The 16,272-nt window shown below is 35.7% G+C and overlaps 1 protein-coding gene across 4 annotated transcripts in view; it reads right to left on the bottom strand.

Moving 5' to 3' along the window:
* Positions 1 to 16,272, bottom strand: part of LOC120247089 (phosphatidylinositol 3-kinase regulatory subunit gamma) — a 159,465-nt gene that overhangs the window by 22,695 nt on the left and 120,498 nt on the right. For all 4 annotated transcript variants that reach the window (XM_039254841.1, XM_039254840.1, XM_039254843.1 and 1 more), the window contains exons 4-5: positions 10,879 to 11,059; positions 10,295 to 10,420 (exon numbers count right to left, since the gene is read on the bottom strand). In XM_039254841.1, coding sequence (XP_039110772.1) covers positions 10,295 to 10,420; positions 10,879 to 11,059 — 307 coding nt within the window. The remainder of the gene's footprint in view (positions 1 to 10,294; positions 10,421 to 10,878; positions 11,060 to 16,272) is intronic.

The raw sequence follows: 16,272 nt of genomic DNA, 5'->3' as shown, positions 1-16,272 counted from the left end.
TAATTTGCATGGAAAAAAATTTTGAGTATTCCCAAACTCAAAAAATATCTTCTCGTAGGCTTGTTTTTTCTAATACCTTAGGACACATCTTACTAACAGATGCACAAAGTAAATGGAGGGAAAGCACAGATGCTCACACACACAGTTCAAAGCTATGGTGGCTTGATGCTGAGATGTGAGTGTAGTTCCAAGGGAGAGAACTTGGTGGCACCATTCCCACTGCTCAGGGTGCACAGTGCTTTTGTAACAGCTTGCTACAAAACACACTCAGAATGCTATGGTCACTTTTTGCCTTTTTTTGTAAAAGCAGAAGTCTTAAGAGTTATTTCATTAGTGAAAACAAGTACTAATGTAGGTCTTTCATAAGAGCCGAGTGGTGTAATGAGAACTTGCAAAATGCAAGGGGATATCTGTATCTCCTAGCTGCTCTGCTGAGAACTGATCAGGGGGAGGGAAGCATGGATAAGGGCAAGAAGATCATTTAGGAGGTTTCTGTGGTAAATCAAAGTAAGAAATGATAATGACTTAGATCAAGTTATTAGCAGTGGATGTGGGGAGAAGGGGTTGCATTCTGGCTATATTCTAAAGATAAAGTCAACAGGAATCTTGATGGATTTGATGGAAGGTGTACAAGAGAGAATCTGAGATGGCTCTGAGGCTTTTGACCTGAGACAGAAGGACATGACCGCTCTCAACTGAGATGAGTAAGGCAAAGGGTAGAACAGCTCTGAGTTCAATTTTGTTCATGAATTCAGTTTGACCTGTTAAGTTTGAGAGATATCTATTAAATATACAAGTGGAACTGTTGAAAAGGCAGTTTGATATATATGAGTCTTAGAGAAGATAGAAGAGGCAGAGACATAAGTTTGGGAATTATTGGCATATAGATGGTATGTAAAGCCATGAGACTGTTTGAGATCACCAGAGAGTGAATAAGAAACCAGAAAAAAGAGGACTAAAGTCAAAGATGAGAAATCAGCAAAAATGACCAAGAAGGAACCACCAGGGAGGTCAAACTCTCAGTTCTCAATTGTCTCTGCTTATTTCCAGACCTGGAAGTTCCATTTACAATTATTATTATGGTTTTCTGTTTCACCTCTCATCTATAGAAATAATCATATTGGTTTCACACACAGCCATGTGTTTTTAATGTTTATCATTTTTTAGTGTGAGATAATATAAGTGCATAAAACAAATACAGAGCTTAACAAATTACTATAAAATGAACATTTACTACCAGCAACCCCAGAAAGCTCTTGTGTATCCTTTCTGGATCATAACTCCCTACCTCTGCCCACAACACTTCCCCCTCCTTGGTGATAATTCTATCCTACCTTTTAAAAGGGTTATTTCCTTGTTATTCTTTATGATTTTACCACTTTATGCCCCCATCCAAAATGCCCCCATCCAAAATCAAAAAGTTAACATTTGCCTGGTTTTGTACCTTCTATGAATAGACCCATAGAATATGTATATGTATTCCTTCACTCAATATTCTTTGTAAAATTAAACTGTGTTATATGTAGCCCTTAAAATAAATATACACACACAAATATAGTCCATCACTGTTTTGTTTGATGGAGAGAAAAGGGAACAAAGCATGCCATTTTGGCTAATGCACATTGTGTTTGACAAATGCTGTCAGAGTACTTCAACCTTTTACAGAATAGAGTCTCATCTCTTCCTCTGTGCTTCTACAGTCAAGCACAGTATCATGCCTACACACTACAAATGAACAGAGTTTGAATTTAGGAGATTTATAATCTAATCCTGGTAATGTTAAAAACTGGTTATGTCCTTAAGAGAGTCATTTTATGCTTCAAGTTCCCATCTATCAGATGGAGATAGTGGCAACCCCAACTATATTTGAGAGAGAGAGAATGAGAGAGAGAAAAAGGGAAATGGAACCAGGGAATCAGGTAAAAAAAAAAAAAAAAAAAAAAAGTAGGGTGGGGGGACTATACATCCAAAAACATTTACTGAGGGGCACCTGGGTGGCTCAGTCAGTTCAAAGTCCGACTTCGGCTCAGGTCACAATCTCACGGTTCATGGGTTCGAGCCCTGCGTCAGGCTCTGTGCTGCCAGCTCAAAGCCTGGAGCCTGTTTCAGATTCTGTGTCTCCCTCTCTCTCTGACCCTCCCCTGCTCATGCTGTCTCTCTCTCAGAAATAAAAACATTAAAAAATTTTAAAAATTTACTGAATACATTAGTCTAGTCATGATATATTTTAACAATAAATGATAGTATGCCATATACATTTTCCCCTACCTTGCTTTTGTTAATGTATCTTAGAAATCACTCAGAATCAGTAAATATAGACCTTATCTCATTTTTTAATGGTAATAGAATAATTTCATATCATTTCGTTTTTTAAAAAAAGGTCATTTTTGTTATATATATTACTGTTATTAATGTGCATATTTTTATTTCTATTATTTCCTCCTTTCTGTTTTTAACTGTATTTTCCCCAAATCCTATTAATTCTATCACCCCAAACATCCCAGCATATTTTTATAAAATTTCCCTTTAAGTTAGTGAGTACACCCACAGTTGAAATCACTGTTCACACACTTCTACATGCTGTTTCCTTTGCCTGAAACTATATCACAAGCATTTCTCAGGTCATCAGGTATTCCTAAAAAGCACATAGTTAACAACAGTTGCCTCCAAGAAATGGGGACTTTTATTCTGTATGCACTAACTCATAGTAATAATTCAGCAATAATTTGTATTGAATTTAATAATTCAGAAATAATCTAAATTTAACAGATACTTATATAACCTTTGTACTTTTTAAAAATCAAAGTTTTAAAATAATTTATGAAAACCTATTTTAATAGCTATATAATGTTCTATTGTATGAATGATCATTTCACCATCCCCTAATGTTGCCCACTTATGTTGATTCAATCTGAAGAGGCTGCAGTAACTTTTTCCCCATTCTACTCCAAACACTGGCCTCATCACACATAATTCATCTGGAAAAGCTAAAGGAATTCATAGAGAAACAAATAAGCAGGGTAAAAAAAGAGCATACACACATAGGCATACCAGAGATATAGCTTAAGTATCATATAGAAAGAAAAACAGTATTAAGATCATTCTGAATAATTAGTAAAATAACACCTGAAAATAAAATGTAATTAAACATCTCATATAGGAAAATAGACCATTACAGCATTTCTGGCTGTAATCCCATAACTTTGCCCAGTCAGTACTATATCTCATTCCTAATCTGTAATCCTCATGGGTCAGTATCTCCTAATAAACTGCACAGCTCTGAATATCCAGGTACAATCTCAACCTTAAAACTGCCCACCACAGGCACTACCTTGGAAATAAGGTAAGTGGCTATGGGGCTTGAAAAATCAATAATATAAATACTAGGGTCAAAAGAAGAAACCATGAGTTACAGTAATACTAAAATAGCTCACTGCTGACTACACCTTCCACAGATAACAACTATAAACTACAGATAAAGATATAAGAAACATGTATTTCACATTATAGTCAAATTGTCAAAAGACAGAGAGAGAATCTTGAAAGAAGCAAGAGAGAATAAATGCGTCATGTACAAAGATCTTCAATAAAATTAATAGCTGATTTCCCATCAGAAACCATGAAGGCCAGAAGGCAGTGGGATGGCAAGTAAGTCTTAAAAGAAAAAAACTGTCAACCAAGAATTCTATATCCAAGCAGTACTATCCTTCAACTAGAAAAAGAAGGGGAAGTTTAACCCAAAGCCAGCAGAAGGAAATAATAAAGATGAAAGAGATAAAAGAAATAGAAAATAGAAAAATAGAGAAAATTGACAGAACTAAAATTTGGTTCTTTACAAGATCATCAAAATCGACAAACTTTTAGTTTGACTAAGGGAAAAAAGGACTCAAATTACTAAACAGTAAGTTTAAAGGGAGCCATTCTACTCACTTTACAGAAATAAAAACTGTAAGAGAATGTTGTATAAAATTGTATGTCAACAGACTGGATAACCTAGATGAAATGGACAAATTCCTTGAAGCACACAACTACCAAAACTGACTCAAAAAGAAAATCTAAATAGACCTATAATCAATAAGGAAATTGAAGCAGTAATCAAAAACTTCCCAACAAAGAAAAGCCCAGGAACAGATAGCTTCACTAGTGATGTTACCAAACATTTAAAGAAGAATTAACACCAACCCTTCTCAAACTCTTCTGGGAGGAAGAATTAACACGTACTAACTCATTCTATGAGGCCATCATTACTCTGATCCTTAAGCTCAATCAAGAGACTCCAAAAAAGCTACAGAACAACATCCCTTAAATATAGATGCAAAAATCCTCAACAAAATGCAAGCCAACTATATGTAGCAGCATATTAAAAGGACTGTGACTATACACCATTACCACATGGAATTTACCCCAGGAATGCAAGGATGGTTCAACATACAAAAATCAATCAATACACAACATTAATAGGCTGAAGGAAAAAAACCCACATGATCATCTTAATTAATGCAGACAAAACACCTGACAAAATCCAACACCCTTGCATGATAAAAACATTAAACTAGAAATAAAAGGAAACTTCTTCAACATATAAAGTCCATTGTTATAGATTGAACTGTGTTCCCACATTGGATATGATCAGTCCTAATCCTCAGGACCTTAGAATGTGATCTTATTAGGAAACAAAGTCTTTAATGAATTAAGATGAGGTGATAATTGGAAGAGAACGGGCCCTAATCCAATGATTGGTTAGTATCCTTATTAAAAAAGAAAGCAGAGACACAGAGGGAGAATGCCATTGATAATGAAGGCATAAATTGAAGTGATATGTCCAACCCAAAGAATGCCAAGGCCTGCCAGCAACCATCAGAAGCTAAGAAAAACAAGGAATGTTCTTCCTCAGAGCCACCATAAAGAGAAGGCCCTGCCAACACCTTGAGTTTGGACTTGGAGCCCCTAGAACAGTGAGACAATAAATTTGTTGTTTTAGGCCACCCAGTTTGTTGTCCTTTGTTTTTGTTTTTTTGTTTTTAATTTATTTTAATGTTTATCCATCCTTGAGAGACAGAGAGCAAGTTGGGGAGGGGCAGAGAGAGAGGGAGATTCAGAATCCGAAGCAGGTTCAAGGTTCTGAGCTGTCAGCAGAGAGCCCAACGTGGGACTCAAACCCAGGAACCATGAGATCATGACCTGAACTGAAGTCAGATGCTCAACTGACTGAGCCACCCAGGCACCCCTTGTGTGTTGTACTTTTGTTATAACAGACCTAGGAAACTAATACAGCCACATATGAAAAACCACAAGGTAACATCATAATGGTGACATGAGCAAGCTTTCCACCCAAATCATGAACAAGGCAAGGATATCCACTTTCTCCACTTTTATTCAGCAAAGTACTTAAAGCTCTAGCCAAAGCAATTAGGCAATGAAAAGAAACACAGGACATCCATATTGGAGAGGAAGAAGTAAATTATCTCAAATGGCATTATCTTATAGGTACAAAGCCCTAAATTAGGTTTTTGTTAGAGCTAATGAATTCATGAAAGTTGCAGAATACAAAATCAACTGTATTCTATATAGTAGCAATGAATAATCAAAAGGAAAGAATCCCATCAACAACAGCATCAAAAAGAATAAAATATTTAGGAATAAATTTAACTAGGAGGTAAGAAACTCATACACTGAAAACTACAAAACAATGCTGAAAGAAATAAAAGAAGACATAAATTAATGGAAAGACATCTCCTTGTTCATGGATTGGAAGACTTAATTTTGTTAAGATGACTATTGTCATCTTATCCAAAATAATACACAGATTCAATGCACTCTCTATCAAAATCCCAACTGCATTTTTTTATAGAAACAGAAAAACTCAACCTCAAATTCATATGGAATTGAAAGAGACCTAGAATAGCCAAAACAATCCTGCAAAAGAACAAAGTTGGAAGACTCACACTTGCAGATTTCAAAGCTTATTAAGAAGCTATGTCATAGCTATATTTTGAATATAGTACTGACATAAGGATAGACATAGACCAAGAGAATGCAATAGAAAGCCCAAAAATAAACCCTCACACCTATGATCAATGTCTCAATTCAGCAAATATCCCAAGATCATTCAATGGAGAAATGGTGTTTGGATCACAGTGCAGGGAAAATGTATTTTCACATGTAAAACAATAAAGCCGGGACCTTAACTCACATCACATATAAAAGTTAACTCAAAATGGATCAAAGACCTAAATTTAAGAGTACAAACAACAAGCTCTTAGAAGTAACCACTGGAGAAAATATGACATTGGATTTGGCAACAACATCATGAATATGATAACAAAAGAATAGGCAACAAAAGAAAAAACAAATTAGACTTCACCAAAATTAAGAACATTTGCACATCAAAGGATGCTATAAAAAAGCAAAAAGACAACCTACAATGCGGAAAATATCTGAAAATCATGTATCTGATAGGGCATTAAAAAAAACAAACTCCTAGGCAGACACCTGGGTGGTTCAGTCCGTTAGGTGGCTGACTCTTGGTTTTGGCTCAGGTCATGATCTCATGGTTCATGAGTTTGAGTTCCCCATTGAGCTCTGCGCTCAAGAGCGCAAAAACTGCTTGGGATTCTCTCTCTCTCTCTGTGCCCCTCCCCCACTTACACACTCTCTCAAAATAAACACACATTAAAAAAAAAACTCCTAAAACTCAACAATAACAAAAACAATATTACTTCATGACTACTAGGATAGCTATAAAAAACTAAAGATTAAAAAAAATAGTAACAAGTCTTAGAATGTGGAAAAACTGGAATCTCCATGCATTGACGATAAAAATACTTTTGCCAGTGTGGAAAACAGTTTTTCAGTTTCTCAAAAGGTTAAACAGAGTACCATATGATCCAGCAATCCCATTCCTAGGTATATATCCAAAAGAAATGAAAGTAGAGACTTGAACAGTTATTTGCACACCAATGTTAATAAGCAGTATTATTAACAATGGCTAAACACTGGAAAATGACACAATGCCATCAACAGATAAATGAACAAACAAAATGTCATCTACATATACAATGCAATATTATTCAACCATAAAAAGTGATATTTTGATATAAGCTACAACATGGATTTTCCTTGAAAACATTGTAATTAGTATGATTCCACTTATATAAGTTACCTACAATAGGTAAATACTGTAAGAATGAATTATGGGGGTAACATAGGTAGATATAAAGTATATGATAACAATAAGAGAAACAGAATGATATAAAACAGGGCTATTATATTTGCATGTTACATGATACAATATGAAATTAAGTAACTGTGGTTAAGAATGCATGTTATAATCCTTAGAACAACTTCCTATGGGGTGGGGGGGGGGGGTGACAGCCATAGCAAAAAGGGCCAGATGAGGAATTAAAATGGAATACTAAAAAATGTTTGACCCAGGGGTGCCTGAATGGCTCAATCAGTTAAGTGTCCAACTACAGCTCAGGTAATGATCTCATAGCTTATGGGTTTGAGCCCTGCGTCAGGGCTGTCAGCACAGAGCCCAGAGCCAGCTTCGGATTCTGTCTCCCTCTCTCTCTGTCCCTCCCTGCTCATGTTCTCTCTCAAAAATAAATATACATTTAAAAAGAAAAAATGTTTGATCCAAAAGACAACCAAGAAGGAGTTGCTGAGGACCAAAAAACAGATGAAGCAAATAGAAAACAAATAGCAAAAAAGTAAACATAAACCAACTACGTCAATAATTATGACACACAAATGGATTACACATTCCAATTAAAATGCAGAGATTGTCAGGCTGGATTTTTCTTTACAAAGCCACACCCAACTATATATTATTATGTATAAGAGATGCACTTCAACTATAATATAGACACAAATAGATTAAAAATAAAAGGACAGAAAAAGACATATCCTGCAAACAGTAAGTGTATGAAAGTTTATGGGAATATATTAGAAAAAGTAAACGTCAAGACCAGGAGGATTACCAAATATAATGAGGAACATTTCATATTGATAAAGGAAAAAATTTACTATAAATGTGTTAGCACTTAATAGAATTTCAATACACATAAAGCAAAAGCTAACAGAACTAAAAAGAGAAATAGACAAACCTACAGTTGTAGCTAGAGACTTTAAGATTCCTTCTAATTCACTGAGAGTACTAGCAAAAAAGAAAATTCAGTGAAGATATAGAGTATCTGAACGATACTATGAATCACCTTAACCAAACTGATACTTATAGAGGACTACACCAATAACTGCAAGAGCACTATCCCAACAACTTTACTAGTCTTTGTGTGCAAGTTTACAAAAATAAGGCAGGTACTAGGTCATAAGTCAATAAATTTCAAAGCACTGTAACCTTAAATGTTCACTGACTACAAAAAAATTAAACTAGAAGTAATATATCTAAAGAAGCCTCCAATATTTAGAAATTGAAGAACATATGTCTAAAATTGAAGTCACAAGGGAAATTAGAAAATATTTTAAACTGAACAAGGAAAATAACAGTATAACAAAACTTGTAGGATGCACCTATAGCAGTGCTTAGATGGAAATTTATAGCTTTAAATGCTTATAGCAGAAAATAAAGTTTTAGGGGCGCCTGGAGGGCTCATTCATTAAGCATCTGACCTTGGCTCAGGTCATGATCTCACAGTTCATGAGTTCAAGCTCCACTTCGGGTGAGCACCAGCCCTGCTTCAAGGGGAACTTGAGCCCACTGGGGTCCACACTCTCTCTTCTCTCTCTGCCCCTCACTCACTTTTGCTCTCTCCCTCTCTCAAAATGAATGAATAATTGAATGAATGAATGAATGAATGAGAGAATGAAAAATTAAATAACTTAAAACTTTTAAAGCCAATGAACAAAATTCACCTTAAGCTAGTAAAAGAGCAAATTAAATTGAAAGCAAAAATAAAAATAAAAAGGAAATAATAAAGAGCAATAATAATAACACAACAGAAAACGAACACTAGAAAAAATCCCCTATTGTTATGTTCGATAAAGGACTCAGGCAAGTTATTACTGCACTGAGGATTCACTATGAATTTAGTAGAATGGACTAATGCCACCATAACATAGACTAATCAATACAGACTAAAGCTTCATTAAGTTATTTGACGTTCAAAGTAATAACCTGTGTTTCAAAAGAATGTGCATAAGAAACCCAGTCAGATACATCTTCTTAGGCCACCAATGACCCAAATACTGCAATGGATAAATTCCCCTGAAGACTTGTACCTTCATAAAAATTCCTAGCACCTTTTATATATTATATAACAACTCAGGGCAAATTAAGCCAATCCAAATGTAACTTAAAAAAAAAAAATCAAAAGCAGTTCTAGGAAAAGAACTAGATTATTCTTCAGAATTTTGTTCTATCACATATATATATATAATAAAAGAATATTAGTAAGGTTTATGATCCAGAAACTGTGTGGTTAAGACTACTAGTGGCCTCAGGGCGCCTGGGTAGCTCAGTTGCTTGGGCGTCTGATTCTTGATTTCAGCTCAGGTCAAGATCTCATGGCTTGGGAGTTCGAACCAATGTCAGACTCTGCGCTGATAAAGGATTCTCTCTCTGCCCCTCCCCTACTCTTGGCATCCTCTCTCTCTCTCCCTCAAAATAAATAAAATAAACTTAAAAAAAAAAAAAAAGACTACTAGTGGTCTCATAATTCCATTAGTTCCTTCTTCCTCAGAAAACTCTCAAATGTTAATTGGGCACCTGACCAAATAAAGACTAGCTTTCTTTGCCTCCCTGTGGTGTTGTGACCTGCAGCTGCACTACCAGTAGGATGAAAGAAAAAACATTGTGTACTTCTTCTAGGAAGTAGCCTTAAAACAGGAAATTTTCCTTTCTCTTCCTATTCTTCCTTCTTGTTTGCTAGAATATTGTTGTGATGGCTGATGCTGGAGTAAGCCAACATCTACAGATAGCAAAGCATCAAAACAGAAGAACTCTAAGCCCTAATGACTGTGGAGTTGACATAATATCATTGGCACTGCCTATACACGAAAGAAAAATAAATTTCCATCTGAAGCCTTTGCTGTTTTGTTATTTCTTATCACTTGCAGTCGAACCTTATCCTAGTTAATACTAACTGAAAAAAAAATTATGCCCTTAACCAATAAAAAAGTGATTTACAAATGAGAAAAGAATTTGTATCACCACAGTCTCAAAAAGGTCGTTCAAAATATTAAGACAGCGAAAGATTGTCAGATGAATTACAGAAAATCTAATGTAACTATAACATCACAAACCTGCTGGGCTAATCAACAAAAGTATACTAACCTGTGATGTTCTGGTATATTCCTCATATAGCCTGTCATACTCCTTACTCTTTTCCTGATACTGAGAATGGTACTCTTGGAGTTTTTTACCTACTGCATCTATGTTATCTTCTTTTACCAATTGATCCTATACAGTTAAAAAAAAAAAAAAAAAGAAAGAAAGAATGTTAAGAATTCTGACACATGAGTTTTTCCACACCTATTTATTTTTAAATTGCATTTATACTTTAAGTCACTGTATTAATATCAAGCATCCAAAAGCACTCAATTCTTTTGTTAAAACTATTATCAGCCTTTAGATCACATCAAAATAGTTAATATTTTAAAAATTAAGAAATGAAGTATAAATAGGAAACATAAGCAGAAGTATTTTTATATAAAGTTAATAAGTACATGTAACAAGCTATTAAGGAATACTAGCCACAGAATAATTTCCAAAAATATCTTACATCTTAAATAGGAAATTTAAAATGACTAGATTCCTTTTTTCTCTTCTTTTTTTAAACTGATAAGCCTGGTAAATTAAAATGAAAAGATGTTAAAAATGACTTGTTGAACAGCTATCAAGAACTTCTGTAATCATACCTGTTGGTATCTGGACACTGGGTACATGAGCTTCACATCAAGTTTGGGATTGTACTGAGCAAGAGATTCATGATGATAGTGGTTAATGAGCTCCACCACAGAATTAAATGTCAGAGGATCAGAAAAGCCGTATTTACCATCGCGATGATAGATCTTTATTAACTTATTATTGCCTCCCTTCCTGTGAACAAAACCACAACTGTAAATTTTTTTTCCAAAAATTCTATCAAAGTACTGCTCTCATATATATTTCCATATAATTATGTGCGTAAAAGTATATACAATATCTTATCATTTTAACAACTATTTCTTTTGTCTATAAAATATCTTGAGTTACTAAAGGTCAATATATCTGACCAGCATTCAGTATCAACAAATTTAACAAAAATAGACACTTAAGAAAAGTAACTAAAATGAAAGTAAATTATATCTTTTATTTTCTGAATGAATTTTTAAATTTAAATTCAATTAATACTTTTTCAGGAAGAACAGAGATAATCTCTTTAGGACCTAAAAATGTGTTTGTGTGTCTGTGGAGGAAAGCAGAAGCCATCTCTGTATGAAGGGGGATGATAAACATTTGTCACACAGAATCATCAACACATTCAAGGTTTTATTGTGAATGCACAAACATCATTAAGCTTCTTGAATGATTATAACTGAGTATTTTAATCTAGAACCTTACATTATTTTATCTTTTATATTTGCTTATAATTCTTGGAAATGACTATTTATTTAGACCATCACAATAAGTAAATGATTCAACTGTCATTCAGCAGTTTTATAAGGTATGGCTTTTGAAGAGCCATTTAATTAGAATGGGGTAATTTGATACTTGAATAATTTAGACCACTTTTGTATACTGAGTCATATCCAATGGTCTCTTAAAGATCATGTGTAACCAAAGCTTAAAATGGCAGTGTTTTCCAAGTCCCACACAGTATAATCAAACCACAGCAAGTTGATTCATTCTATCAAACAAAACACTGTACCATTCCCACTCAACTCTTCTTAAAACAGCATGCAGACTTAATGGGGGGGAAATCTGTCTCTACATCTCTTTCTGCCATGCTATTATACATAATAAATAAGGCACTGGGATTTGCGAAAAATCAACCACAATAGGTTTGAATCTATGGACTGATTTAATAATGCTTATAGAAAATCAAGATTTAGATGGATGGAGAACTATTCCTACAAAATATATATCAGAAGGTCCACCTAATCTTATGTAGTTACTACAAGTGTGCATACCCACACATATACTCACAATAAATGCAACCTGGTCTCTCTGCTAGAGAAAAGTAAAAAGGTACTCATTTATTAAAGAAAAAATTATTTTGAATATCTGCTATGTGGCAGGAACTGTATGAGGTCCAGTGCATATATAGTGGTGAACAAGCCAGACTTCCAATTTAGGAGCATGAGGAACATATTTCTATCTTTAAGTTAATAAAGAAAATGAAGAATTTCTCATTAAGATAGAACATAACAATAAACGACTAGATATATCAAATGGTAATAGATCCTATGGAAAAAAATAAAGCGAGTTAAGGAAAGAGTTCTGGGGGTGCAGGGATTCCTCTTTTATATATGTTGCACAAAGAAAACCACTCTATTCAGATGACATTTAAGCAGAGTCCTAAATGAAGTGAGGGAACTAGCACAGCAGGTAGCTAGGGGAAAAAATTTTCAAGCAGAGGGAACAGCAAATGCAAAGCCCCTGAGGTAGAAGCATGCTTGGAATGTTCAAGGAGCAGCAAGGAGGCCGGTGATGCTGGGGCTGAATGAACAAAAGGGAGAAGACTAGTAGGAGAGAAGTAAGAGATGTTAAAGGAGCTCTATCATGTAACAACCTGTAAGCCATCTTAAGAGCACTGACTTTTACTGAGTAAGATGGGAAGACATAAGAGGATTCTGAGCCAGATGATATCATCCCTCATGCATGTTAAAAGGCTCACTCTAGCTGCTGGGTTGAGAAGAGACCATTCAAAATAAGCAGGGTTAGAAGTAGAAAGATCAGTTGGGAGACTATTAAAATAATCTAGGCAAGAGACATGGCATCCTGAACAAAGAGGATATAGTGAGAAATGGTGGGATTCTGAATATGTTTTTGAAGAGAGCCTATCAGACATGCTGATGGCATGGACATGGATGGGCAGGAGAGAGAGAGACAACATAAAGATGATTTCAAGGTTTTTATCTTAAGCAATTAGAAGAATAGAATTGTTATTTATTGAAATGAAGATGGCTAGATAAAAAGAACATGTTTAAAGGGAAAAAATATTTTGCTTTTAGACATGTTAAGATTGAAATGCCTAATGAACGTACAAGAGTAGACAATCCAGCAGCCTATCTGAAGAATCTAAAGTTCAGGAGAAAGGTCTGGGCCAAAGTTATAAAATCAAGCGCTGTCAGCCTATAGATGTTATCTGAAATGAGTATGGTTGAATAAGAAAAGAGGTCTAAATCCTGAGGTTCACCAATGGTTAGCAGATAGTAAGATGAGGAAGAACCAGCAAAGGAAACCAAGAGAGAGCAATTAATAAAATAAAAGGAGAACTAAGAACATGATATATATATATATATTTTTGAAAGAGACAGTATGAGTGGGGGAGGGCAGAGAGAGAGAATCTTAAGCAGGCCCATACTATCAACACAAACTGACAAACAAGATCATGAGTGAGCCAAAACCAAGAGTCAGATGCTTAACACACTGAGCCACTAGGCGCCCCACCATGGTGTATTTTTAAGACAGCATTTCAACAAAGAGAAAATGATCAACCAGGTAAATGATCTCAGGACTTGATAAAGTAGAGATCATTAAGTGATCTGTACAAAATGGTTTCGATGAAATGGTAAGGGTGAAAGCCTAACTAGAATGGATTAAAGAGAATGAAAGAAGAAAGAAATACCTGCAGACAACTGTCTTGAGGAGTACTGCTGTAAACAGGGAGCAGAGAAATAGGGAAGTATCTGGAACAGCTTATAGTCCCGGGAATTTTCCTTCTTTATTATTCTTAAATGGGAGATAGTATCACGTATTTATATGCTGATGAGAATGACTCAGTAGAGAGACAAAAACTGATGATCATCAAAAGAAAGCACAAGATAATTCCTAAGGGATGTCCTTGAGAAGAACCCAGGGATGGGATGAGATTTGGCTTACAAGTAGTGAGATAGATCTTGGACAAAACTTGAACAGTCATGCACTGGAACAGGAGAAAGGGTATTCACATTCAGGTACAAATAATGCTGATAGCTATGGCAACAGGACCAATGGGGAGTTATAGATATCTTCTGACTACTTCAATGTTACCAGTGAAACAGGAAGCAGTTTCCTTAGGTAGAAGGGGGAAGATGAGTTGTTTAAAAAAAAAAAATATGTGAAATTGTCATCTTGGGGGGCAATCGGTAAGAATCGGACTTTGGCTCAGGTCATGATCTCATGGTTCATGAGTTCGAGCCCCACTCTGAGTGAGCTCGAGCTCTACTTCGGTTGCACCCTGCTTTTCTCTCTCTCCCTCCCACCCTCCTTCTCTCTCTCTCTCTCCTTCTCTCTCTCTGCCCCTCACTCACTTTCGCCCTCTCTCAAAAACAAAAAAAGAGAGGGAGAAAGAAATTGCCATCTAGAAAAGTGAGAGAGAAAACAGATTGCAGAGATGCAGAAATTCAGATAAGCAGTACTAAACATCCACCTAAGATTAGTAGTCATGAATTTTATTCGAAGCCAGTGAGCATAGTGAACTTTTCTCCTCGTTCAGCTACTCAGGTATAGGCAAGGAATAGATAAAGCGTTGAATTTAACAAGGGTAGGAATACAGTTAGCAGACTACAATGGAGGGAAGGAGGAGCAAGTTTATTGAGGATATATTCATAAGGCTAATTTTAATAATAGATCATGGACTCTAAGCAGAGAGGGAAGAAAATGAAAAGATAAAGGAACTAAATAATGGTGAATTTTTAATTATATGTCTCTCTCCCTCACTGTACTCTTCTTCAACAGAAGAATCATTCTGTTCCTTCTTGTATTCACCACCTGGCCTAATGCCTGGCATATAGCAGATTCCTAAAGATTTAACTATCCAGATTTTCAACAATGAATACTACTTACAATTTAAAAAATGGTTACTAAATTGAAAAACTTCTATTTCCTTATCACCTACCCTTTACAGTCTGATTTCACCCTCATTTGAGGGTCACCAACAACTGTTACTAAATTCAGATTCTGCCTGCCTCTACCCTCCACCCCAGGCTCAGATTCTTTGCAGTGACTTGAGATTTCTACTCTCCCTTCCTTCTCCCTCTACCATTTGTTTTTAATATTTTGTTCTCCCATTACTTATATGACATTACAGTTTAAAATTTTTTAATTTACTTATTTTGAAAAAGACAGACAGTGAGTGAGTAGGGAAGGGGCAGACAGAGGAAGAGACAGAATCCCAACCAGGTTCTGTCCTGTCATCATAGTGCCTAATGTGGTGCTCAAACTCATGAACTGTGAGATCATGACTTGAGCTGAAATCAACAATCGGACATGTAACCAACTGAACTACCCAGGAGCCCCTATGACATTACACTTTTCTCTCAGTCTCTTAAACTTTCTTCCTCTGCTCCTTCCTGTTGGTAAACACAGTCTCTAAATATACTTGCCTTCAGCCTCTACCTTTTCTTCCCTACATACATTCTTTCCTTAAAGTCCTATTTATTCTATGTAGATGGTACCTGAATCTTTTTCTAGTTCTGTGCTCTCCTCTAAGCATTAAACCTCCATTTCTAGCTCTAGATACATTTTTACCTGTAAGTTCTGGAGCAGCTAAAAATCAACATCTTTCCCGTGTTCTCTATAAAACAACTGTTTCTGACTTGCCTATTTCTATAAATGGCACATTCATTCTAAGCCAAACAGGGTCAAACCAGTCATCTTTAACTCTCCCTCAACCTCATACCTATTCTATTATTAACTCCCCTGTGCTCTGTTCCATATTGCCTCGTACTTGGATTCCTCAACTCCTTTCCCAGAGCCACTATCCCAGCTAATAGTTATTCCATCTTTCCATCATATCGTCCCCTTGCTTAAAAAACCTTTCTTGGGTTTGATTTTTTTTTTTTTTTTGGCACTTAGAAATAAAATTAAGGGTGCCTAGGTGGCTCAGTTGGTTATCTGACTGTTGATTTCAGCTCAGGTCATGATTTCACGATTGATGGGATTGAGCCTTGCATCAGGCTCTGTGCTGACAGCATGGAGCTGCTTGGGCTTCTCTCTGTCTCTGCTCCTCCCCTACCCCCAAACACAAGATAAACAAACTTAAGAAAGAAAGAAAAGAAAGAAAAAAGAAGAAAAGGAAGGGAGGAAGGAAGGGAGGGAGGGAGGGAGGGAGGGAGGGAGGGAGG

The sequence above is a fragment of the Hyaena hyaena genome, unplaced genomic scaffold (assembly GCF_003009895.1).
Source record: "Hyaena hyaena isolate Hyena2069 unplaced genomic scaffold, ASM300989v1 scaffold_503, whole genome shotgun sequence".
In the NCBI taxonomy this organism is placed as follows: domain Eukaryota; kingdom Metazoa; phylum Chordata; class Mammalia; order Carnivora; family Hyaenidae; genus Hyaena; species Hyaena hyaena.
This window is presented reverse-complemented; position numbering and strand designations above follow the sequence as displayed.